The 27,415-nt window shown below is 44.0% G+C and overlaps 1 protein-coding gene across 1 annotated transcript in view; it reads right to left on the bottom strand.

The window, feature by feature from the left end:
• LOC106837722 (guanylate cyclase soluble subunit beta-2-like) overlaps window positions 1-25,214 on the bottom strand; it is a 51,156-nt gene extending 25,942 nt beyond the window's left edge. The window contains exons 1-7 of the mRNA XM_044777211.2: window positions 25,133-25,214; window positions 12,416-12,576; window positions 8,605-8,704; window positions 7,530-7,726; window positions 6,178-6,289; window positions 4,445-4,548; window positions 2,730-2,946 (exon numbers count right to left, since the gene is read on the bottom strand). Of these exons, the coding sequence (XP_044633146.2) occupies window positions 2,730-2,946; window positions 4,445-4,548; window positions 6,178-6,289; window positions 7,530-7,726; window positions 8,605-8,704; window positions 12,416-12,576; window positions 25,133-25,199 (958 nt within the window). The 5' untranslated portion in view covers window positions 25,200-25,214. The remainder of the gene's footprint in view (window positions 1-2,729; window positions 2,947-4,444; window positions 4,549-6,177; window positions 6,290-7,529; window positions 7,727-8,604; window positions 8,705-12,415; window positions 12,577-25,132) is intronic.
• Window positions 25,215-27,415: the final 2,201 nt, after the last annotated feature.

Below are 27,415 nucleotides of genomic sequence, written 5' to 3'. Positions count from 1 at the left end.
TTGGAATACATGTTTTTATTACCAAAAAATGGGGTTATCTCGCATCTTCTTTTTGTAATCTGAATTTTTCACTTAAAATATATAATAGATATTCTTCCACAGCATTAAATATAGATAAGCATCCTGTTTTTGTGGCTACATTGGTTATACTATATTATATTTAAGTAATAAGCTAGCATTGGTTATATTACACCTAATTTATCACAACGTTGCAATAAACAAACTTGAGCCAAGTGTATAATCATGGTTCTTTTGTTAAAAGATATATTCTTAGATGTGGAATTGCCTAGACAAAGAATATGGTCATTTTTAAGGCTTTTGATACATACTGCCAAATTGTGCTCTAGAATGATTGTGACAACTTACATTCTCATCAAAGTGACTTTTTAAAAATTATTATTACCTATCTATACGTGGACGTATACAACTGAACTCGCCTTCAATCCCCTCTGCAAATCTTCTCTTTATTAATTCTCTCATCACACATGCACTTAGTGCCTACTAGGAGCCAGGCACACTGTGTTAGACTTGGAGAATACAGCTGTCACTCAAACTGGCAAAGATCCCTGCCCTCAGGGAGTCTACACCGTGTCTTTTCTCAGTTAATCACACTCAGCTCCCAGGCAAGAAAGTTAATAATTATCCCAAATATTCTCTCTTTTTTTCAACCCCTACCTCTATGGTCACCAATTTCTGCCTTAATTATCTTGTGAATCTATTCCTCCGTCACCATGCCAGTGCCACTGCCTGAGTGCATTCAGCGCTTTAAAGCTTCTCACCCGTTCTCCAGTGGCAGCCTCCACCCGGCCTCCCAGCCTCCATTTTCTCCAGTCCATCCATCATACACCTGCAGCGATCGTTCTAAACCTCAAATCTGATCACGGTAGATACTTAAAAGTGTTTTCAACTGCACAATAGAGCTCAAATCCTCATCTTGCCAGCCTCATCTCCCATTTCTCTACTCTACAACTCATTTAGGGCTCCTCTTGGATGTCTCCACAGCTTTGCCTGTGTTTATGCCTAGAACACCTAACTGTCAGATTGTCTAACAGAAAAGACAGCTCAAAATGTGTGCTCTCTTACAGACACACAAAAATTAACTCAAAATGGATCAAAGACCTAGATGTAAGAGTTAAAACAATAAAAACTCTTAGAAGAAAACATAGGAAAAAAGCTTCATGACATTGAATTTGGCAATGATTTCTTAGATGTGACACCAAAAGCAAAGGCAATAAAAGAAAAAATAGACTAATTGGATTACATCAAAATTTAAAACTTCTGTGCACCGAAGGACACAATTAACAGAGAGACAAGGTAACCCATAAAGTGTGAGAAAATATTTGCAAATCATATTTCTTACAAGGGATTAATATCCAGAATATATGAAGAACTCCTACAACTGAACAACAAAAAAACAAACTGATTAAAAAATGAGCAAAGTACTTGAATAGACATTTCTCCAAAGAATATATACAAACGGCTAATAAGCACATAAAAGATACTCAACATCACTAATCGTTAGGGAAATGAATATTAAAACCATAATGAGATACCACTTAAAACCCATTAGAATAAGCAATTATCAAAAAAAAAAAAAAAACCCAGAAGATAACAGGTGTTCACAAGAATGTGAAGAAATTGGGATCCTTGAGCACTGCTGATGGGAATGTAAAATGGTATAGCAGCTTTGGAAAACAGTATGGCAATTCCTCAACAAATTAAACATAGAATTACCATATGACCCAGCAATTCCATTTTTGGATATATACTAAAAAGAAATGAAAGTAGCGACTTGATAGACATTTGTACACTCATAATTCACAATAGCCAAAAAGTAGAAGTAACCCAAATGTCCATCAACAGATGAATGGATCAGCAAATGCAATGGAATAATATAATTATACTAATCTAATGATAATTCAGCCGTAAAAAAGAAGGAAATCCTGACACATGCTACCACATGGATGAAGCTTGAAGATGTTATGCTAAGTAAAGTAGCCCATCACAAAAGGACAAATACTGTATGATTCTACTACTATGAGGTAGCTATAGAGCGGGCCGACTCAGAGACAGAAAGTAAAATGTGCTTGTCAGTGGCTGGGGGAGGGGGAATTGCTTAATGGGAATAGAGTTTCAGTTTTGCAAGATGAAAAAAGGTCTGGAGATGGATGGTGGTGATGGTTGCGCAACAACCATTAAATAAGTGAATGTACTTGACGCCACTGAACTGTGCATTCAAAAATGGTTAAAAGGATAAAGTTTATGTTAGTAAATTTTACCACAATTGAAACAAAAATGAATACGAAATGTGTGCCCTATTAATAGTAGGTCAGATGATCACATTGCTATCTAAAGGACAGACATTACATTAATACCAATAGTACCACATACATTCTGAAAACTTTGGTAACAGAGACCAGAATTTTATAATTGTGTATATATGTATGTATACACATATCTATTATATATGTGGTATAATATATGTTGATACAATAGATATGTCTAATTAGAGTTCATTTATTTCTAAACCAGAAATGGTTGAGGAAATAAAATATATTGTTTACAGATCAGGCCAAATGGAAACATCAGAAAAAAACAACTGTTCTCAATGTAGTCCCTGCTCCGCTTTTTCACCATTTTTTTGAGGGAGGAAATTGGAAAACTCTGCCTCCCTCCTTTCTGACCAGTCTCCAAACAGCAGAGAACAGGGGGAAGGGGTGAGTCACTACCTCGTAGTTTGAGGGGGGGTTGAATTTTCCATGCGTCAGGCATCATTTCCCTTCGTGCCTTCAGGACAAATTGACTGTTGATAAATTTGCAGATGCTGACAATGTTGAAGGTAACTTGGGGATGAACGATGGAGAAATACTCATTCAATCGAATCTTCTGGGTTTGGAGTCCTGGGACGTACTTCTGAATATTCACTCCAGCTTGCTTGACCCTCAGCTAGTCACAGAGGACAGATGTAAGAATGGGGCATAAAGAGCAACCTGCACCGTAAGCTTTCCCTTAGAACTAGCATTCGGGCCATGCTTTGCGACTCTCTGGGGGGAAGGGGTAAGTAATGGAACAAACACCAGGGAAGTAATAAATATTAGTCTAAAAGTCAAATCTGCAGCTAATCTCTGAAAGAGAAAAGTATGAGAATGCTCGAAAGCATATCTCTGACTAACCAGAAACAGAGGTTAAAGCTCTCATTGGGCTAATAGTGCTTCCCTAGCTCTGTGAGGCCTCTGTTTCTGTCTTCCTGTCTCTCTGTCTCTATCTCTCTCTCCCTCTCTTTAGACTTAATTAATAAAGAAACTTGCAAGTTCTGTAGCATTAGATCTGACACCCAGCCCTGGGTGAAGGAGTCCATCACAGAGATGGGGAAACACCTTCTGTCTCCAGGGAACACACAGAAGGAAGAAGCAAAATGAGCATCATTTACATGAAATGTCCAATGTCAGCCCAGGCTGTCCAGGAATACTTAAATTCACTAACCATGGGGACTTTGTTAGGCTATAGAAATCAACCTGACCTTATGCAATAAGTATCATTAAGTTTTGTTATTTTATGCCCAAAACTTAAAAAGAAAGGGATTTTTTTAAGTAGATCAGAATTTAAAATATTAGTAGTAGCAATAATAATAATATCCTCATGGCACTGGGGGAAAAGCTGGGGTACATTGCTTCATAATTCCCTAGTTGTTTCTTATAGGGGTGTTTATTTCCTCAGCTGGATCAATGCTTTGCAAACGGAGATGACCCTCAAATGTCCTAGAATCTGTATCTAGCAGTCCACTGGTAGATGATGATTCAACATGTCTATGCGTAAAAATAAATATCAGGGAAAAACCACAATGACTGAAGGCATTTTAACTGATTTTTTGGACCAAATTTACTTTGCCTAATTGCCGTTTACAAGAGCTTATAATCAGTTTAGTTGACATACATTTTATCCATGGTAACTGATATCGACCAAACGTTATGCGTTAACGGTCATCCTCACAATTCCCACAGAACAGTGGCCTGAGTTGGCACAGACCTCTCTGCCACCTCCAAGATGCAGAAAGTGTAGCTTGGTGGAATTGAGACATCCACGGTAGCCACAAGGATGGCAAGTGGTCATGTTGAGAATTCCACCCTGCCACTGCTACCGACTTTTGTCTCTTGGTGTAGTGAATTTTAGGGTCAGTTCCATTTTTTCTAATGGCAAACTTTCTCATGCCCTCACTAGTTCAAATCCCTTGGCAGTGCTTCCTTCAATACCTATCAAGGAGATCCTGCATTCTGGTTTCTGGAGGATGCCACAATGAAAAGGAAGTCGATGGACCTGCCAGGCTAAATCCTGATCTCCCAAGTCCTGGGGACTTGAAAGTCCCCACCAGCCATAAAAGACCACACACCATACTCCCTCCCAGGCCTATCCACAATCCAAGCTACAGAGGGAAGGGGCCTCTTACTGATTCATCAAATACAATGTGGAAAGGAAAAGCATTGCAGAACGTCTTCTCTTCAATCCAGAGCCTCTTGGGATAAATCGGCACAAAGTTGTTCACGAGATGCCCTGGATGTAGAAAAAGAGAGTTCTGTTCACAGGCCACTCGCAGCACGAACCTGGCACAGAGCAGAGCTCGGGACAGTATCTTAAACGGCTCAAAGGAAAAATGCAGTCCCTGCTCTTCAGCACGGGCTCCCTCAGCATCTCCAGATGGCCACGGCAATTCTTCTTCCAAATTAAAACAAACAGAAAACTTGCTACCAGGTTGAGAAGCCCCCTTGCCCCCTGCCAAGTTTCTGCCCGCCGCTGAAGAGTTTCTGGGCCAATTGAGTACGTCTCGCCATGAAAACAGAGTCGGCATTGAAACGGTGACAGCCAGACAATGAGCTAGCAGAGTAGAGTGTGTGTGCCGGCCCAGCGTCAGGGACATTTGCCATGGAGCTTTTTAGACTGACAGTTTGGGGTGGCACATGAAAATTTAACCAACAGCCCTATTTGGCAGGGGGTAGAGATTCGAAATGGAGCCTTTTTGATATGAAAATCTCCCAGACAAAGGATGTCAATTGCGTGTTTGACTCACTTGCCATAGCTTGAGGGACTTAAAATGCAGCCCTTTGAGCGCCGCAGCCCTTATCCCAGATGCATGTCAACATGGCCCATGGGGACGTGATGAGGAGCACTCTGGCTCTCTTCTCCCAGTGGGTCGGAGCCCTTATTCTGACTCAGGTGTTAGGTGCTGATCGTAAGATCAGCTCAGTGCCAACCAGGGCACCTCTCTAGAGCCTTCATTATTAGTGTCATTGAGTTGATTCTAACTCCTAGCGACCCTGTGGACAGCAGAGCAGAACACTGCCCTGTCTTTTTGCGCCATCCTCTCACCTTCTGGCGTTCTATCAGACAATGCTCCACTGCTATTCATAGGGTTTGCATGGCCAATTTTTTTGAAAGTGGGTGGCCAGGTCTTTCTTCCTAGTCTATCTTAGTCTGGAAGCTCTGCCGAAACCTGTCCACCATGGGTCACCCTGCTGACATCTGAAATATCAGGGGCATAGCTTTCAGCATCACAGCAACATGCAGCCGCCACAATACGACAATCGACAGACAGGTGACGTGATTCCCTGACTGGGAAACGAACCTGGGCCTCACAGTGAGAATGCCGAATCTTAACCACTTGACCACCATTAGAGAGCCTACTGCCTTCATTTTTCAGGTGGAAGATGGAGGACCTTGTCCAAGATCACACAGCTCCTCAGGGACAGAGCCAGAAGTCTGCTTTCTTGGCTCTTGGTCCAGTGTCCTTTGCACTACTAGGCACCATGGTTACTGTCCACAGACTTCTAGGCCAGAATGCATCCCAGGCCTGAGGAGTAATGAGGAACTTCATTGTTCTTGGTAATATATCAGTACTCATCCTCCTTCTCTTCAACGCAGTCACCAAGTGGCACTGAATCCCATCCTCTCTCCAGGGGCTTTCCCTGATTACAAGAGAGACTGTGTCTCCGTGTCACCCAGCACAAATAAAAGGGGCAAAGGAAGGCAAGTTATAGTCTGACGTTTTAAAGTTAAAAACCATGCCTGCCAAATCCAAGCTCTGCAGAAATCAGGGACGTCATAGTCATAGAAGCTTCACCCATTTGTGTTCACCAGGCAGTCACTGTGCTCTGAGAGCCGGGGGTGGGAGAATAGCCCACTCACCTTTTCCTAACATGACCATACTTCTCACAACTTCCCAGCGGGACTTCTTCACCAGACAAACTGAGACACTCAAATATTTCTCCTTCATCCTAAGGAAAGCTGTGTCCAGGGCCTGCAGATGGCAGGGAAAGAAGCATATGTGTCTGGTCATGTGCCTGGTCATGGAACTGGAGATGCACAAACCCCATTTGCTGTGATTAGGGCCAGAGGAACAGTGACGGGGTATGAGGTCAATTCTACCAAGCCTTCGTAAGCCCCTAAATTTCTAATAACCCTCATGTTGTTTCTCTATCAAAAGCAGCAAGAACTTTTTACAAAATCTCAAGAGGGGCTGCCAGGAAAATCACACATGATCATCTTCTCTTCCTGTGGTTGAAGATTCTGCAGTGAACGGATTTGAAGTGGACTTTGAATGCTCTAAGATATGAACACCGTGTGCTCTAGGAATCACAGGCTTATCTGGATATTTGTACAAGCTCTGTGGATAGGAGAGCTGGGCCACTAATATATGTAATACCCAAACAGATAATGCTCACTCCACAGGTTGCAGTTGAGGCAGCCGATCACAGGATCACGAGTTGATGCCAGAGCCCTGACTGGCCTCAGCTGCAGAAGCAGGCACTAAGGACTTGAAAGGTCAATTTGCTTTAGGAGGATTCCAAAATAAGCCACTAGATCCAAATTTTAAGCCCTTTATATTGATATTTTCCAGGCTAAGGTACACCCCAGAAAGCCTCTCAACGTATATCCAGGTTATCTTAACCCCGTGGTTCTCAACCAGGAATGATTTTGTCCTGTACCCCAACCCTGGGGACACTTAGCAATGCCTGGAGACATTTTTGATGGCCACAATTGGGGGCGCAGGGTACTACTAGCATCTAGTGGGTGGGTAGAGACTAGGGGTGCTGCTAAACATCCTATAATGCACAGGACAGCCTGTCATAACAAAGAATTATCTGGTCCAGAAGGTGAATAGTGCTGAGATTGAGGAACCCTGCCTTGACTCCTCTATTAGAAGGTCCAGCTGATTCTCCCACTAGGAGGGACGGCTTTTGTTTTTTGTTTGTTTTTTTTTTAATTAGGAAGATTAGCCCTAAATTAATATCCACCACCAATCCTTTTCTCTTTTTTGCGGAGGAAGACTGGCCCTGAGCTAAGATCCGTGCCCATCTTCCTCTACTTTATATGTGGGACAACTGCCACAGCATGGCTTGATGAGCGGTGCCATGTCTGCACCCGGGATCCAAACCTGCAAATCCCAGGCTGCTGAAGCAGAACGTGCAACTTAACCGCTGCGCCGCTGGGCCGGCCCTGGGAGGGAATGCTTTTTGAAGACGTAGCAAACCCAGTACCTCTTGGTCTCTCTGGATGCCCTGACTGCCTTGTAGCCTGTTTGGCTTTGCCCTTCTCAGCTGTCTGGGAGACTTCTGCACAATCAGAAATACAACATGCTCCTTCTTCCCTGTCCTCTCCTCTTCCTCATTCACGTCAAGGATATCCATGGTCACTTCAGTGTTGAAGAAGTCTTTGGCTACAGCCTCAATGATACCTGCAGGAAGCAGAAGAATACCTCATAGTAAGGGATGGCAGAAGGCAGTTGTGTCAACAAAAATCACAAAATAATCAAGTTATACAACTTCTGGTGAATATTCCAGAGCTCACCACGCCCAGGCCCTGCATCAAGATAGGCAGTATATGAAAGATCAATAAAATTAAAAAAACTTACAGGCAGAGATTTGAGTTATATGTGGCTGGATACCAAATATATTCCTGCCACTTTAATTTCTAGGTCAGCATCTATTTATTTGTTTATCTCAGGGAGGCATTTAACCCTTGAAACAAACTCTGGAGATAATGGAAGCAAAATTCAGTTGTAAAAGCATTAAAGATGGTGGTGTTAAGCGTTCCTCTGGGAATCTATCCGAGGGTTGTAACATAAAGCATGGGAAAAGCATGCATGAAGATGCTCATCACAGCACTGTTTATAATAGCAAGGGAGAGTATCAGCTGAGTCCAACAATAAGGGACCAGCTAATCACAGTAGGAATATCACTCAGCATTGAAGATGGTGGTTTTAAAGACTGTGAAAACATGAAAGGATGCTTTTTCTATAATACCGGATACCAAAAAAAAAGTTGGTATAAAATAATAGATGCAGAATTATCACAACGATCTAACGACCTGCATAATTTTAAATGTTGATGTGAAAATGAAATTATCCCTTCTTTTGGCACTTTGGAAACTTATTTTAAAGACTCAGAACTTTGGGAGTAATGGTTAAGATGGCTAAGAATCAGGCTATAGAAGAAATGGAACTTTAACTTCCTACCCACAGCTGGCTATTGGCCATTCTGCAGAATTTGTGGGGAAAGCCATCCTTACTCCAGAGGCCTCACAGTTCTGAGACTGGTGAAGCCATTCCCATACCTGGTACGATATGGCACAGACCACTTCTATCAGAGTAATAGTGGAGAAGCATTTTCCCATCTGCTTCTCTCTCCACACGAAACGATGGTGCATTCATCTCCTAATGAAAAGACACAATATGTTTTTCCCAGTGAACGAAAGTTAGTTAAATTATGCTTTGGAGGCCTTGTGAAACAACAGTACTTATCCACCACATCACACAGAACTATGTCCCAAACCCCCTCCAATCATTGAAAAATAAAATCTACCATGGTTTCAGCTCCTATATTGTCAGGAATTTTATATTATACCTAATTCCCTAAGCAACTCTATATGGCAAGCATTATACTCATTGTAAAGAGGAGGAAACTGAGACCCGGGAAAGTTAAGACTAGATTAATGGTGGAATGACATCTCATGGTAGATGTATGCCGGGAAACAAGGATGAAGATTTTGCCTGGGGGAATCCCCAAGAAGGAATTTTCTCCCCTGTTTGATTCATAGGCAGCTCAGCACCCTGACTTTTGGTCCGAGTGAGGGAAGAGATTAAGGAGCTGAGTTCCTTCCCAGATCTTTGCTCTCCTCCACGAGACAGGAGGGGTTGCTAATTAAAATGAGATTCTTTTTCAAATATTTATTTTATCTTTCCAAAAGCATATACATAAAGAATGCATGTGTTTGTGTGTATGTGTGTTTACATCTTGACTGAATCTAAAGAAGATTAGAGGCAGCACATATAAAAAGCCTATGGTAAAACAGGAAATTAAAAATTATTTTTAAAAATTATATCTAAATCCTACATCTGTGTGATGTAATGAAAACAGAATAGCAGAGTACAGAAGGGCTAAAATGAAAATCCACATACTGCTGCTGCCATCTCCACCCTCACTCCTCGCCCCCAGCTAGCCCACTTCCAGAGACACTTCACAAAGCAGGTGCCTTTAATTCTGGTCAGTGTCTCCAACTCTCTAAGTAACATGACTATACTTTTATTTCTTGATTAAAATAGGGCTTTATAAAAGTGGATAATCAGGGCAAAAGGAAGACAGTGAGAAGCAGACCAGACTATGGTCTTTGGAGACAGGGACCCCTGGCGTGGGGTCCTAGCTCAGCCCCCACAGCCTGGGCGATTTGACCCTTGTGGGCCTCAGTTTCCTCATCAGTAGAGTGGGAAAAGTAAGAGTAGCTAATCTAAGGGGTGCTAATAAGATAATGCAATGTTTATAAATTGCTTAGCCCAACATCTGCCTCATAATTAGAATCCAGTGAAAGTTAGCTAAAACCCAACAAGACTGAAGGCACAGCTATAAGCAGAAATGTATACTTTCAGCCACAGCCAAATTACTGGAGACAGACATAAAGAAAAAGTCAGGATTATCTTGTTTTATTTTTGACTAAAGAGACAATCTATAACATTTTACCCAGTAGAAAGCACTGTATAGCTATCACGGTATGTATTTTATTTCAACTTTCCTACTATGATAGTCACATATTTTATTTATCTCATTATATGCAAAACGTTCTCACCCCTAGAGACATTCTCTTCTATTGCTTCTCCAGCGCTGGTTTTGGCATATGAAGGAATGACTATCAGAAGAATAGCAGGAGTGGGATAAAAACAATGGATTTGGGACTACAGAACCTCAATTCCTTTCACTCTTATCCATAAAAGAGACAGAAATATGCTGAGGACAATATGTAGAACATAAGAGATGTTCCAGGGGCCGGCCCCATGGCCAAGTGGTAAATTTTACGTGCTCTGCTTCAGCAGCCTGGGGTTTTGCTGGTTTGGATCCTGAGTGCAGACATGGCACAGCTCACCAGGCCACGCTGAGGCAGCGTCCCACATGCCACAACCAGAAGGACGTACAACTAGAATATGTAACTATGTACTAAGGGGCTTTGGGGAAAAAAAGAAAAGAAAAGAGGAAGATTGGCAGCAGATGTTAGCTCAGGTGACAATCTAAAAGAAAAAAAAAGATGTTCCATAATATTTTTTGATTTAATGAATGAATGGAAGAATATTAATATCTTCTCTAGAACTGTGTCTTAAAATATTACCCAAATTTTCAGATGAAAGATTAGACTTTAAAACAGTTATGGAAAATTATTGAAGTGACCTATCTGTATTTCTTTATGCCAGAATTGTAGTGCTTTAGCAAAGATATTTGAAAGGAAGTTGCTATATGAATTACTTTTAAAACTAGCCATATGGAACAGAGAGAAAAGGAAGGTGAAGGGAGTTATTATTTATGAAATGTCTTTTCTGTACTGATTACAACACTAGAGACTTTTACATGTATGATTTCTTTTAGTCCACACATCATTATGAGAGAGGGTTTTTTTCTCCATTTATTCCTTTTTTATCTCTGTGTGTGTCCAATGACTGAAAACGTGCTTGACACATAGTGGGTGCTCAATACATATTTATTAAATAAATAAGTAAAAAAAACATGGAAGTCTAGAGAGGGCAAATAACTTGTCTGGGATCACACAGCTAGAAAGTCACAGAGCTGGTTAGACAGCACAGTAGGCCCATCTGACCCATAGCCAGGGCTCTTTCCGCTCCCTCTATCCTTAGGTATTTCACATGATAACAACAGGACAGACCCGCCTACTCATCCTACTTGAAGTCAGTTAGGTTTCCAAGCCTCTTATTCCTTATCTGACAACTGGAGAAAAATAATAGTTTTCCCATTTAACACCTATCAGGGTACACTATGGTTCAAGAGTTTCTTTAATGTACATAATTCCATTTTATCTTCATGACACGGAGATGGCACAACCAACCTTCAAGGATGGTTGTGCCATTAAATATAGAAATGGTAGGGGCCGGCCTGGTGGCACAATGGTTAAGTTCATGTACTCTGTTTCAGCAGCCCGGGATTTGCAGGTTTGGACCTTGGGCGCGGACCTAGCACCACTTGTCAAACCATGCTGTGGCAGCATCCCACATAAAATAGAGGAATACTGGCACAGATGTTAGCTCAGTGACAATATTCCTCAAACAAAAAGAAGAAGGTTGGCAACAGATGTTAGCTCAGGGCCAATCTTCTTCACCAAAAAAAAAAAAGAAAGAAAGAAACGGTAAAGAAAGAGCTTAGTGAACCATAAAGGGCCCTAAAAATAAATAGAAACTATTTCATTAAAATAATAAATTATTATTATGATATGTGTAAATGTCACTTTGCCTTTTCAATAAAGCATTCTCTTTTTTAAAAAAGAAAAAGGAGTCTAGGCGTTAGAATTTCCAATGATCTCTACAAACAAGAAAATCAAGGAATGAACTCCAGAAGGACATATCCCAGTAGGGAAGTTAGTTTCTTAACACCTCAGGCAGTTACCCCGTGGGTTAATCAGAGTTGGATGGTTTCCGATTCCGGCTCTTGGCCATGTCAAGTCTTTCCTTCTGATACATGAATAAATGAATCTGGCTGCAGAAGCTATTTATCAGCTCTATCCAGGCCAGGAAACCTGAGGAGAGATTTTACAAGTCCACTGAAACCTGACTGTTTCCCAGCCTTTGTTCCCATTGTGATCAGTCTTCTAGATTTCATTCCAAACCCACACCAGCCCCTATCAGAATAGGTCATCATCCATCACAAAGCCAGCCTCTCCAGCTGTTGTCAGCCGGTTTATAAAAATGATCAACAGGTATTTATTTTCCATTCCTTTCCCCAGAGAACTTCTCGGCCCACTGACACCATGTACCAAGGACTCCGCAGGCCCCTTGCATCTGCAGCCCTCGTGGGGGAGGCAGGAGATGGCCCAGAGCGGCTACAGACATTTGCTTCCTCTCAGGGCCACCAAGACCAGACTCAGATAGCCTTACCTGATAAGAGAGTGCGAGATAACTGTGGAGGGCATCCAGGTTTTCAATAAACTCCGTGAGATTTCCTCCCAGGGTCCGTAACATCCTGTCATAGCCAGACATCTTGCAGAATTTAAAGAAGTATTCTCCAAAGAGTTTCAGAATGGCGTCCATGGAGATACCTGCAGAAGCCAGGCAGATCCCCAGAATAAGCACCTGCCAAGTGTGTGTTCTCATCCGGGCAGTTTCATTTATTTCCACAGAGTCCGAATCTGGTTGTGTGAGACGTTCCTGAACTTCTCTCTAAGGCTTAACTTTTCTCCTCAGTAAAATGCCAGTAATAATGTCCACATAGTGGGCCGTGGTGAAGAGCCCAGTGCAGGCTTGGCACCTGGTAGGTGCTCAGGAAACATGAGTCCCCCAGCCCTACTCTGGTCTTTTCTGTGGCCCCCATGGTAAAAATTTCTCTACAGTCCAGAAGGGAACAGGAAGCTTCACATTACTCTGATGGCCAAATCTGGCCCCCACAATGAAGCTCGCTCTGGGCAGGGCAGTTTTGGGCCCTCTGCAATCTCTCCTACCCCTTATAGGCATCTTTAAATATAATGGCCTTGAAGCAGAATAAAAAGCTACCTCTGAGAAATAACTAATACTGCCACTAAAAAACAATATCAACAAACTTCTGTCATTCCGATTTACCCAAAAGATGATACCAAACCCTTGCGATGTCTTCCCCTTCTCTCTCGTCCTCTCCACATCCTGGTTTCCTTTTGAGGTGCAGTTTTCACATTGCATCCTCCATAAAGATCTCTCTCAACATCCCATGTCACACTGAATTCTCTCTTCCTGAGTGTTGCATTTTTCTTTTCTTCCTAACTGTATGATAATTCTGAAGGGCAGTGACCTCGTTCTATGTGTTTTCTGTGCTAGACATAAAGTAGGTGCTTGATAAATACGTGGGGTAAATCTGTGATAGTGGGGCTGCTGCCCTGTCTGCACTGTTGGAATAGACAGCGCGCTATCATTTCCTTTACGGAAGGGCAGACTGTGTTTGTTTTTTTGTTTTTTTTGTTGTTGTTGTTGAGGAAGATGTGCCCTGGGCTAACAGCTGTTGTCAATCTTTTTTTTTTTTTTATGTGAGCCACCACCACAGAATGGCCACTGACAGATGACTGGTGTGGTCCTGCACCCAGGAACCAAACCCAGGCTACTGGAGTGGAGCATGCTGAAATTAACCACTAGGCCACTTGGGCTGGCCCAGCCAGTTTTTTTTAAGAATATTTTATAGTTTCGGAAACACACATTAATTAATGTTATTTTACTCAATGCTTGCCAAAACCTTGTAAGATAATCTTACCATCATGTGCTCTTTTTTACAGGTGAGCCCACCGAGGCTGAGAGTCATCTTTGTGAATTGACCCAAATCACACAGAGTGGCAGATGCTCTAACTCTGAATTCAGCACTTTTTGTACCATATCCCAAAGCTTCTGGAGAAGCAGTCAGAGAAACAAGGAGTCTCCCCTGAGGTGGGGGATGTGGACAGGTTTTTCATCATTGACACAGGAGACAGAGAAGCCATTGATGCTGGTGGCCTGGCGCATCTGTGAGAAAACATTCTCTTATTTACGGTGGCGTTGTGACTCATGGCAAGTCCTGGGGGCTGGGAGAAGGTCTGGAATGCCCAGGTTTATGGGAGAGCCATGGGATTCACAATCACCAGAATCCTTGGCTGGACCCTTGGATCCTATAATGCTCTGGCCGGGACTGGAATTCATAGTAAGGGGCTTTCCACGTCACTTGAGCTTCCTACGACCAATTCCTATGGGGGTGGCAGGGGATCCAAGAAGGTCTGTGCGCTTTCCAGCTTCTCCTTGCTTCCTGAGATGGTATGAGCAGCGGATTCTCTGCAGCACATTGTCTACGGCCAGACTATCGGGCAGATAACCATTCCGTAATTTGAGCATGAGAGAATCCCCACTGAGGAGGTCTGGTCTTGTCAGAGGTGAGTTCTATATACGTCCCCAAAACGTATTAGCCAGATCTTCTGAATCTAGAGGAAGCTTGGAAGGCTAGGGTGGGAGGGGGCAACAGCCTGCATTAATTGCCTCTGTTGGGTTCTCTGCTTGTAGGTCCATCGCTAGCTGGAGGCAGGCAGGCTTGTGGATAACAGCAATCAAGAGCCACCTGCTAACCCCCAAGGGAACTGAAATAAATTCCACTCAAGTCCTTTCCAAAGCTTATGAGTCCCTGGGAGGAGAACTCCTGAAAAGTACATGAACAGGTGTGGAATTGTTCTTTCCTCTTTCCTCCTTCCACCCCTGCTTTCTTGCTAAATCTAACTTGTTCAAGCTGAGAAAAAACAGCTGTGCTGTGCATCCCGGAGGGTGGAGCTCTGAGCAGGTGCGTCCTGTGACCTGCCAGGAAAGCACAGATCCCAGAGCCCTCCCTCTCCAGGGGACCTCTCTGGGGAGGACTAGGCTGTCTGCAAGTCAAGCAGTTACAGTAAAGTGACAGTGGCCACCTTGTGTAGAAAGTCTGCCCACTTGGCTGTTCTTTTAAATCTGTAAACCTACAAAAAATCCACAAAGTTGCTTGCTCCAGACCCTGGTTATTTTGTTTCTGGGCACCCAGCTCTGTTAAGAGGAAAGGACGGCTGGCTTGAGACAACTGTTGCTTGAACATGGATCTCGGGTTTGTGTGTGGTGTTTTCGCTCTGTGCTGGGTTTGGGGCCTCTTCTAGGATTCTTGGTTGAGGATGCTTGTCTAGCAGAGGATAAAAGTCACTTTTTAAAACCACCACCTGTTTGAGTTTGTTGTACAGTATACCTCAGTGGATTTAGGATTCCATAAGTTTTCTAAGTCACAGGGAGTCAAGGATATATAGAAAATGCAAGAGAGAACTAAACCGAAGTTGTGGGTTCCTTAACAGAGCTTTTGATAGTGCAAAGAAGAATCTATAGTATGCTTGATATTCTATCTTTTATGTAACAAATAAGAGGAAATAAGGAAATATGTATCTATCTGCTTATTTGTGCGAAATTAAACACCAGGATGATAAACCAGGGACTATTGAGATTCGTTACCTACAGGCATTGGCGGGAGTGAGGTGGAAAGGTTAGAAAAATTGTGGAGTGGAGGAGACTGACCCTGCTCTGAGCACACCTTTTTGAATAGTTCTGGTTTAGGGAATCGTGTTAATAACTCATATACTTTGAATAAAGAAAATAAATAAGATCAATAAGGATAGGGAAAATCCTCAGATGGAATACAAACAGAAACAGATTAACAGAACAGTATTTCGACAGAACAGTTTTGAATAACCTAATTACCCAGGAAAAAAATTAATCCAGTAGCATTTGAACATAATATTTCAACGGCTTTGTCCTCAGGCTAAAGACAAAAAGGACTTTAAATAAATATTTAACTGCAGTTAGCAGGCTTCCTTTGCACAGCGGTGTGGGAGAGCAACTCTGAAATGACTTTCTGAAGATTCGAGGATTAAGCATATAAGTAAATACATTGTACATAATGGGAACCAGATTTCTTGCTGTGTGAGAAGGAATTACAGTTATGGAAAGGGGAGGAACAGAATGAAGGCTGTGGTGCAGATTAGGAAATCTACCATAATAAGACCACAAAACCCATCATGGTTTTAGAGAGAGAAATGGATGGAGAGAGAGAGAGAGGGCGGTGTTTGTGCATGTGTGTGTGTGTGTGTTCAGGCTTCCTTGGAGAAATGGCAAATTTCAAGCCTGGTGCATAGAAAGGATGAGATGAGTTTATAACCTCTCATCACGCCAGAAAGTAAAGAAGTGACCAAACAATGATAGGGACGCATCAAAAGGACACAGGGGGCAGTTTGGAAGGGCACTGGCTACATCTTGGAAAATTTGAATATCAAAAATAATGAAAGTAAAGGCTTCCAACCTATTAACAAATAAGAATCAAGGGTTCACATTGATACACATAAATAAATAGGAGATGGGAAAATTCTTTCTTATAGTAGAAATCCAACTAATAAATATAAAAGGAATGATATACTTAGAAAAATCACCACTTGACCACCATCATAATTGTTGATTCAGGCAAGAATCACCAAAGAATACTAAAATTAGGGAAGAAGGAGTTTGAGAAGCAAGAAGATATTTACATAGTCTGAAAGTATTTTCTCACAAGATCCTAATGACAAAGGGAAAAAGAGGAACTTTACAATGAAGAAACCCAGCAGATTCCCCCCTTAACCAAGTAATCAAGGTTAACACCAATAACGGGACAAATTGACATAATATGCCTCCTGATATGATGAGCCGAGAAGGACAAAACATCACTTCTGTGGGCTTCCTGCCAAGAGAGCATAACCTGAATTGAATCATGAGGAAATATGGGCAAAAGCTGAGTTGAGGGGCATTCTACAAAATAGCCGACAAGAACTTTCCAAACATATCAATGTTATAAAACACAAAGAGAGACTCAGAGACTGTTCCAGACTACAGAAACCCAAAGAGTCAAAGAACTGACACGATCCAGGGTTTTCCTTTGTTCTAAAGGAAATGTTGAGACAACTGGAAAAATCTCCATAAAGTCTGTAGATTAGATAATAGCATTATATCAATGTTCATTTCCTGAGTTTGATGGTTGTACTGTAGTTATGTAAGAGAATTTTTTGGGATAAAGAGACATCGTGCCTGCAACATACTCACAATTCAGGAAAAAAATTATAGATGTAGATATAGAGAGAAGGATGGAGCCAATATGGTAAAATGTTAACATTTGGGAACTATGGACGAAGAGCATGGGAATTCTTTGTACTATTCTCACAAAATTTCTGTGAGTTTGAAATTACGTCAAAGTAAAAAGTTTTCCTATTGTCCTGAAAAGACCCTAAGAAATCTAATATAATAAGACCACAAAGACCACATTTATCCATGGCCAGCCGAGATACAGCTGGATTCTGGGCCTCTGTAATATTATGAATTTTCTTGGGTATAATCAAGGCATTATGATTATGTCTTAAAATGTCTTTATCTTGTTAGAGACTCATACTGAAATATTTATGAGTAACATTAGGGGAAACCAGAGATTTGCTTTAAGACATTCTAGCAAAAACAAAACCAGAAAAAGGGTGGAGGGACCAGAGAGATGAAACAAGATTGGCAAAATATTAATAATTATTGAAGCTGGGTGAAGGATATGCGGGCTTCAGTATACAATTCTCTCTACTTTTGTGCATGTGTGAAAAAATCTATTAAAAAATTTTTTTTAAATAGAAGACTTCTTTGTTGGCGGGAAAATAATAGTCATAAAGCATCTATGCTTAGTTTTCCAGGAGAAGTGTGGAGCCTTCTAAGAAGCTTTTTGATTGGAATGATGTATAAACTCAAACTTCCTGGATTAACGAGCTTGGCTTTTTGGCGTCACCAGGAAATGTTTATTTCTTGCTGGGTGATAGCTCAAGGGACTGGAAAGAGCAGAGGTGGGCTGTCCAGGGCAGAGGACAGGATGCCTGCTAAACCCTGAGTGAGGGTGGGCGGGCAGAGGGATGACGCCAAGTCACAGTCACCGACGCCGGGCCTCCTGAGCGAAGGGTCCACTCAGGGCTGATGAACTGCCCATGACCGCTGCCCACCTCCCATCACCCAGATACAGGGGACAAGAACTATTCCTCAAGGTGGCCCACCTAAGGTACCCAGAAAACATATGCTCTTCCACAAGACAGGGAAGTATATGCAGTACATTTTTTAAAGTTTTCTATTGAAAATAGGTAAGTTTTTTTTAAGGCTTTCGTATCCAAAGGAATAAGCTTCGGATATCTGGAAAGAGCCGCTCATCCAGAGCACTCTCCTTCTCAAACGGTATCGCTCAAGTCAGGCATGAGATCATGGACGGAGACATCCTTTGTGAGTAGGAGAAAGAGGAGTTTAAAAAGAGAGGAACAGCTACCCACGTTGGCATCATCAGTTGCCAGGAGGAAACAGATTCTAAATTGGGAGGGTTGGGTTCCAGGTGTAGCAGTAAGTCTATCAGGGCACAGAGAAGAAGGGGCTGGGGAGTTAAGGTGGCTCAGTGGGAGGTCCTCTGCAGGGGTGAAGCAATCTCACTCAAACCCAGTAGGTAGGAAGCTCAGGGCTTCCCTGCAAACTTCGGAACAGAGAAGTCAGCCCAACCAAGCGTCTACTGGGCGGGGTCGGGGGAGAGGGACAGGGCGAGGGGATTGCTTTGTTGACTACCCACTCTGTGCTGTGGACTTTGCTCATATTATTGGATTTCACCTTTAGGACAAGACTCTGAGGCCGGTGCTGTGGGTATCATTGCCATTTACCAGTGGGGAATTTGACTCAGGTTACATTCTTAGACGTAAGGCTCACCCAGGTCTGTCTGATCCCAAAGCCCTTGCTAGAGACCTTGTGCCCACCCAGTCAACAGCCCCTTCGGCCCACGGCCTTCAGCACTGGCCTCCGAGTCAGGACACCTGAGTTCAAGTCTCCTTTTTTCAGTTGGTTCCGTGGCCTGGGTTACTTGTCCCACCTCAGGGGGTCATGGTGAAGAGCAACTATTACAATGCCTGATTTCAGGACTTCACCAATTTTATGCTGTTACTCTTGTTTTTAAAGAGGTAGGTGCAGAGAAGGCTGGTTGGCATTTGCTGATGGCTAACTGTTGAAACACATTTTGCTCTTGGTTTCTCAGCAAGCGAAGTCTAGACGGACACAGCTGTGCCAAATGGCTGTTGTGTGTTGTTTTGAATTTTGTCACTTCAGATCGTTAATAACCCACTTACACACTAAGTAGGCACTTATTCATATACAGAACAATTCCTTATGCAATGCTCAACCCGCCATCTGGTCCCATCCTGAATTATGCTAATTAGAAAGCACAGAGCTATGCAGTGGCAGAGCGGTCTGGAAGAGTCCCAACAATTGCTTAAAGGTAGGAAAATTGCATTCTGGAGCCCACTGGAAGGCAAAGCACTGACTAGTGGTAGCTGAGCATGCTTTTCTCTTTGTCTAAGGGAGGAGTTCATCTCAAGCGACCAGTGTATTTTGTGAAACAGTGAAATGTCCTTCCAGCAGACTTCCTCCTGGCAGGGCCTTGCTCTCTCCGACTCATGGGAGATATATATGTATGGAGAGAGAGAGAGACCACTCTGCCCATGCTTCCCAGGGCCACCCTGATTCTAAGACACATGCATGTGTTTACTCGATTTTGCATCCCAACTTTTTAATTGAAAATGCACTTGCCATACTTAAACACCCTTTCAGGTATAAGGCAAGAGGTGTTGTTGTGATAAACAACAAGAAGTGAGACAGAAAGAAATCACAGTGATATACTTTGGCTTTTGGTAGAAAGCCCCGCATCTTGGTCTATAAACTCGTTGCTGCCTCTAAATGTATCGGTTGGTTTGGAACTGTGAATGCGTTAGGGCGAGTGTGTGATGGCATCTCTCTGCTACACACTGTTAAAAAACGGTCTGCGTGTGATATTAGACATAGGCAATATTTCTTTCTGGAGATCTAAAAACTTATTAGAGTTCCTGTACTCGTCTGCTCCGTGGCCGAGTGGTTAAGTTTGTGCGCTCTGCTTTGGCGGCCAGGGGTTTCGCCAGTTCAGATCCTGGGCGCAGACATGGCGCTGCTCATCAGGCCATGTTGAGGTGGCATCCCACATACCACAACTAGAAGGACGCACAACTAAAATATACAACTATGTACTGGGGGGATTTGGGGAGAAGAAGAAGGAGGAAAAAAAGAAGATTTGCAACAGTTGTTAGCTCAGGTGCCAATCTTTAAAAAAAAAAAGATCCATTCTCTAGAGCATGAGATGACAAAACTTTTTCTGTAAAGGGTATAGCAAATATTGTCAGTTTTGCAGGTCATACAGCCTCTGTCCCAGTTACTCAACTCTGCCATTACAACATGAAAGCAGCCATAGACAATATGTAAACGAGTGAGCATAGCTGTCTTCCGGTAAAACTTTCTTTACAAAAATAGGCAAGGGGCCAGATTTGGCCCATGGGCTGTTTGTAGTTTGCCAACTACCACTAAAAGGGCTCAGACAGTGTTTTATACCACAGCCGTTCAAGGTGAACAGCAAAGCTTGCCTCTACTTTTAAGGGACAACAAGCCAGAGGTACAAAACATAGAAATCCCCCCGCCTCCCCTTCAGATTCACCATCCTGTTCACATTTGCTGAGCACCCACTGTGTGCCATACATGTTGCCAAGCGCCTTACAGTTGTCACCTGATTTAACTCCTTCCTTCTTATGACCCTTTGAAGCAAGTATTTTTGAGGAGATTAACTCTCCGTGAAATTCTGTCACTGGCCTAAGGTCACCCAGCTGGCATCACAGAGATGAATCCAATCCCTGGTGCTCATTCTAGAATGATGACAAGATGCCCTTCGGCAGAGAGCTCAGAACCAAACTGACACCGCACGATACAGCTGTGATACCCTCCTGCTGCTGGGGTCTCTTGAAACAAAATCAAGAAAAGACTGAAGGAAGGGTTTATTCCACCACCCAATCCAAGCCTTTTCGCTCTTTTATTTTCCAAGCTCTGTCAAAATTCCAGCTTTTCAGATCAAATCTAAATAGTCACCTCTCAGTACAGAATTCCCACCTAATGATTTTTACTCTTTCTGTGGAGGGAGAGTAACTGGATGCCCCTCCTACTCAGCTGGAAGAAAGGAGGCAGTTGTCACAGAACCGTCAGCTGGAGGGACCGCATCCAGACCCTGCATACGCGGGTGAGTGCAAGCTAGAATAAGGGATGGTCTGCCTGTTGGGTTTGAAAGGCATATTTAATATCAATATCACATATTTTACAATATTAAAAAGCAGCGTTTAAGATCATAAATCTCTTGGCAGTTGTGTCAAATAAGGGGCCTGGGAGGTTTCGCTCTGCTGCAGGGGTGCTGCCATGCGTGGAGCAGGAAGGTGGATGCTTAGGAGCAGAGCTGAGTCCAGAAGGCAGGTCTCCGGGCTCCCAGACCCCTGGCGCAGCACAGCCCTATAAAGAGCACACGCCCTGGGGTCAGACTCCTGCCGAGAAATCCCAACTGCCCCTGCGTTTCTTTCTGATGCCCACGCTCCTGGCATCAGCTAAAGGGGAGACAAAGAGGTCTAGGCGTCCCCCAAACAGGCTGGACAGGGTAGGGGTGGGTTTGCAGGTGCCACTGACCCTGCCTAGGTCCCGGCCCAGCTTTTTCCTAGAAATTCTCTCTGTGGGCATCTTTGAAAGGGCAGTGGGTAAGGAAAATCCCAGCTGCCACTGCTGGGAGGCCACATGAGCCCTGTCTGCCTGTCACCGGCATCCTCCCTCAAAGGGTCCCTGCGGAGGGAGGCTGAGCACTGGCTTCAGAAGGCACTGGGAGATGCGCTGCTCTTACAGCCCAAGTTCCCGGAGCTGAAGGAGCAAACAAACATTTCTTTCTCTGCGCCTTATTTCCAGTCTCAGAAACAACCTTGTGGAATCTTATTAGGAGGTATGGGGGCAAGTGACTAAGAGCCAACACATATCTGGTTGAAAGTTAAAGACCAGTTGGTGCCCCAGATTCCTCCTTACTCCAATCGCCGTCATCCTGCCAGCCCTCCTTGGCACCTCTGGCCCCTGCTTGGCTCTGTGGCTCCAAGACAGACTGGAGCAGCCAGATGAGCCAGGGGCAGCAGGTAGCCTGGAGTTGGCAGGGACAGCAGGTGACTGCCCCTTGCTGGAGAGGCTCTGCGCATCATGCACGCTCAGCTCCCCAGGCTTCAACGGCATCCCCCTCCCGGCCTTGCAGAGACTTGGGGCTTCTCCCAGATGTAGATGCCTGGAAGGTTTTCTGTATCCAGGAGATGACCAGGAACACGAGGAGAGTCGCAGATGTGGAACTGCCATGGGAAAATCAAGGGAAAAGCTTTCTTTTCTACCAGATCCAGGTGCATGGGCTTAAAGCTGGCACAGTTTTTTTAAAAATCAGAGAATTTCTCTGAAATTCAAAGGAAAAGGAAATAAGCTTGATGCCTCACTTGACACAGGCACATTACACATCACAGCTGCACCCTGGAGAAGCCACCTGTCCCTACTGGATTACATTAGGCAGCTGCCCGGGTGTGTTGTCAAGCACACCTGCGGGGCTGGTTATTGGGTGCGTGGGGCTGGCTTTAACCTGTAACCACCTCAGGAAGAGCTCCCAAGGACAGCATTCAATTGCTTGGCCCTCAGAGACACTGTGAAAACCAGCTTGAAAAACAGCTGGAAACCACAGCCCCTGCCGCCTGATCCTCCGTGGGCTGCACAGGAACCAGCCAGAAGGCCCTGAGCTCCCAGGCTTCACCCACACTGCCAACAATCTGCCCCAAGCTCTCAGGTGCCAGGAGAGGATGCTGACGCAGAGTCTACCTGCAGTAATCCCTAAATGCCATCTCAGCGTGACCCAAAGCCACGCTGCCCATGAGGAATGGGCAAAGAAAGCTCAACTGGGACCAAAAGAGTGATGTCGTCAAAGAGCCTGGAAGTACCAGAGGGGCCTCCTCTGCTTCCTGCATGCAGCCCCCGAGAGTCTAGACAGTGGAGGCCACCTGCCCCTCCTGCCTCTCCAGGCCCCAGCTCATTGCGTGCTCAATGCTGGTGAGAAGGAAGGTTAAAGGAAAGGAGGGTGTACTGAGCTGAATAGTGTCCCCCCCAAGATCCATGTCCACCTTGAGTCTCCAAATGTCACGTTATTTGAAAATGGGGTCTTTGCCACTATAACTACTTAAATCAAGATAAGGTCCTGCTGGGTTAGGGTGGGCCCTAATCCAATGATGTGTCCTTGTAAGAAGGCTGTGTGAAGACACACAGGGAAGAAGTCCATGTGAAGATGGAGGCAGAGATGGGAGTGACGAGGCTACAAGCCAAGGATTGCCAGCAACCGACAGAAGCCAGGAGAGAGGCACGGGACAGGTTCTCCCTCAGAGCCTCTGGAAGGAGTTAACCCTGCTGACACGTTGACAGTGAACTTCTAGCCTCCACTATGAGGACATAAAACTGTGAGAGATAAATTTCTGTTGTTTGAAGCTGCCTGATTTATGGTACTTTCTTATGGCAGCCCTAGGAAATTAATATGGAGGGAAGGAAGGAAGGAAGAAAATATTTTTTGAGAGCTTATTATATGCCAGATACCACATTTGATATTTTCACATACACTATCTCATTTAATCCTCAGAACAACTCTGAAGCATAGATATTATTATTCTTCTCATAATTTGACCAATGGGAAAATTATGACGGAGTAAGTAACTTGTCCTGGGTCATCAAACTAGAAAGAGGCGAAGCTAAACTCTGTCTTTTTCCCATAGCTCTCCCTCCTGGGACCTGAGGGGTGATCAGGTTAAAACAATTAATCATCTTTTGCCAGAAATCATTCTGGGAGTACATGTGCACTGTAAGTGGAACCATCCATATGTGGTCCCCCCATTATGACACCTTCCATTGCATTTTAATGTTTAGGCAGATGGGAAGATGTTCCATGGCAGAGCAGATCAGGGAGAAGGGCCCTCAGTACCTCACAAAGTACACCACGTCCATTTCCAGATAAACACAAGTATGGTTGACGTAAGGGAATGCTCAGTGCTGTTCTTCCTGATACCCAGACGTAATCATGATGATCCATTTCAAAGGTATTATAGCACCTGTCAAAGTCAACATCAAGGCCAAACGTGACGCTGGTGGCGCTGATGATGAAACTAAAAGTGATGCTTACAACTTTTGTCTGTAAGAAGCCTAAGACTACTCAAAGGGAAAGGATGGATTACTGGTTTAGGGTGGGCCCTAAATCCAATATGACTGGGATCCTTATAAGAAGTGGGAAATTTGGACACAGAGACACAAGAGGAAGACAGCCATGTGAAGACGGAAGCCGAGACTGGAGTTATGCCACCACAAGGAACACCTGGGACCACCAGAGCCTGGAAGAGGAAGGAGTCTTCACTAGAGCCTTCAGAGGGAGCAGCTGCCAGCAACTTGATTTCAGACTTCTGGCCCCCGAACTCTGAGAGAATAAGTTCCTGTTGTTTTCAGCTGCCCATTTTGTGGTACAGTCAAACCTCATTATTCGCAGTCTGTATTTGCAAATTCACCTACTTGCCAAAATATATTTGTAATCCCAAAATCAACACTCACAGAGCTTTCCCAGTCATTCATGGACATGTTCAGAAGAGCAAAAACTCGGAGTCGCCCAGCACGATGTTTCTAGCTAAGGTCAAACAAGGAAACGCTCTGTGTTCCTGTTTCAGTTCTCATACTATAAACTAGCGTCCTTTTTGCCATCTATTTAGTGTCACGTTTCTGCATGTTTGTACTTTGGTGATTCTACTGTTTAAAATGCCCCCAGGCATAGGCCTGAAGTGTTGTCTAGTGTCCCTCGGTGTGCGGTCGTGATGTGCCTCACAGAGAAAATACAGGTGTTAGATAAGCTTCTCGCAGGCATGAGCAGTAGTGCTGTTGGCCATGAGTTTAATGTTAATGACTAATAATATATATTAAATAAGGCGCCTTTACAGAAACACACACAATATGAGGTTATGTATTTATGAAAATGTTGTGACCAGAGGCTCTCAGGAACCCAGCCCTGTATTTCCCCTAGGAGCGATGGCCCAGTATTCGCAAATTCAGTGTTTGCAGAGAATTTATAGAACTGAACTATGGCAAATAATGAGTACTGATTGTCGTTTGTCACGGGAGCCCTGGGAAACCAAAACAAGTTCCTTTCATACCCACCTAGAGCCTTGCAGGCCTCTTGGATGAGCTTCATGGTGATGGCGTCATCATAGACAGTGTAAGTCATGAAGGCATCTTGCACTTCTGCAGAAGCTCTGAAAGATAAACCACGTTGTATGAAAACCCAGCCACCGGAGTTCTGCCCCAGGAATTTATCCCCTGACCCAGCAAGATTGAATATAGCAAGAACTCTCCTGATCATAAGGAATGGAAAACACTAGAGTGTCTGGGTGTCAACTCCTCCAAGAAGCCTTCCCTGGACCCCAGTTTGGGCCAAGAGCTCCCCTCTCAAGTGCCCACGGAAGGCTATGTGTTTCTCCAATTTATGTCAAGATTATTGGTCTTACCCCCTAGACTGGACTCCTCCAGCATGGATATTGTGACTTATTTTTATCTTTAGACCCCAAGCAAGTGGCACTATACTGGCACATGCTAAAAACCTAATACATGGTAGTGAACTTAGAACTCAGTGGTTGTGGAGCCTTGTGGTCTGAAGTAGGTAGAGGAGCTGCTTGAGTATCTCACATTTTGCAATGTGATGGCTGTGTTGGACTTTAGTCTTGCAACAGCTCACCAAAGCCGGTGAAAAGAGCCTTCACCTGGGATTTAGAAGGCTTGCACTCTTGGCTTGGTCCTTGTGTGAATCACTAAAATGCAGTTAGCAATTCAGTCAATTCTGGGGGAAGGAGGCTGGTCAGGGAATACTTCCCTAGGAAAGGGAGGTTTAACTGAGTCTGAAGCATGGGTGGGCAAAAAAGAGCATTCTGCACAGAGAGAATAGGCTCTGAGGCAGCAGAAAGCATGTTTGAAGAATATAGAAGAAAACTGTACAGAACATTTGAGTTTATCCCAGAACACACCATAGAATCTTGGAATTGGGAAAGGTATAAAATTTCCTCATTGTCCAATTTGCCACGCTATATTACCTCTGACTGCTGATCTTCCAGTTTCGTCTTGAATGCTTCCAGTGACAAGAAGCTCACTCCTCTGCAAGATAGTGCATTGCACTTACAGACTGCTCTATTTGATGGAAAGTTCTTTCTTTCTTTTTATTTTTTTGAGGAAGATTATCCCTGAGCCAACTGCTGCCAATCCTCCTCTTCCTGCTGAGGAAGACTGGCCCTGAGCTAACATCCGTGCTCATCTTCCTCTACTTTATACATGGGATGCCTGCCACAGCACGGCTTGCCAAGTGGTGCCATGTCTGCACCCGGGATCCGAACTGGCGAACCCTGGGCCGCCGAAGTGGAACGTGCACACTTAACCGCTGCGCCACGGGGCCGGCCCCTAGAAAGTTCTTTCTTATGTACAACTGAAACCTATTTTGGGGCCCTAATAATACCTTTTATTTATTGAGGATCTGCTTTTGGCCACAGATTATTTCTGATCATCCCTTTTGCTATTGAGAAAATTGATGCTCAGAGAGGTTAAGCGTCTTGCCAGGATCACCCAGTTGACAAGTGAAGGATCTGGGCTCTGAGCTCTGAAGCCCACACAGCTCCTGCATCTTGCCGAGTAGTTTCACTTACTGGCCTTAGTTCTGCCAATGGGGGAAATGCAGACTGGGCTGGTCCCTCCTCCAGGGACCAGCCCAGTAACATTTGAAGATTCTTATTCATTCCTAAATCTTTATATTTTTTTCTGGGCTAAATACCCCTTTATCTACCTGGAATTTAGTTTCCTTACTGTAAAGTGGGATAATAATACCTGTGCAGCTATCGCTTCTCGGCCTTTTGTCTAAGATCAAGTGTATAATACCTGTGCCCCATTTCTGACAAGAGTGTTGATGAGGGTAAAAGAGGATAACCAAAGTGAAAGAGCTTGGAGAAAATGAGAACCCCACAGATATGGGAGGAGGAACTGTAATAATCATGAGAACATACTGGGGGGTGGCTGGGGCTGGTGGTCAGGGGACTCCGGTTCCAGGCCTATCCCTGACATGAATGAGCTCCCAGGGAAATTCACTTCCCCTCTTTGGGCCTCCACGTCCTTGTCTGTAAAGTATAAGAGGTGGTTGGTGAGATCAGGATTCCTCAACTTTTTTTTAACTCCATGCCTCCCTCCCCATGCACACGCATTCACTGGGGATCTCTAAAAGCCCCAGGGCCCGGTCCCTCCAGTTGAACGCCACTGAACTAGAGGCTCTCTGAGTTTCCCTCCCTTGTGAAATTTCCTGTTTGGGCTCATGTCTGTACAGCGGTCTCCGAGCATCATCAGATGCAGCTGCTCAGAGGAGTAGGATGTGGGGCCCGGGGCAGAGGAGGGATCTGAACCAGCATCACT

This window comes from Equus asinus, chromosome 11 (genome assembly GCF_041296235.1).
Source record: "Equus asinus isolate D_3611 breed Donkey chromosome 11, EquAss-T2T_v2, whole genome shotgun sequence".
Lineage (NCBI taxonomy): Eukaryota > Metazoa > Chordata > Mammalia > Perissodactyla > Equidae > Equus > Equus asinus.
The sequence above is the reverse complement of the archived record's forward strand: the minus strand, read 5'-3'. Positions and strand labels throughout refer to the sequence as shown.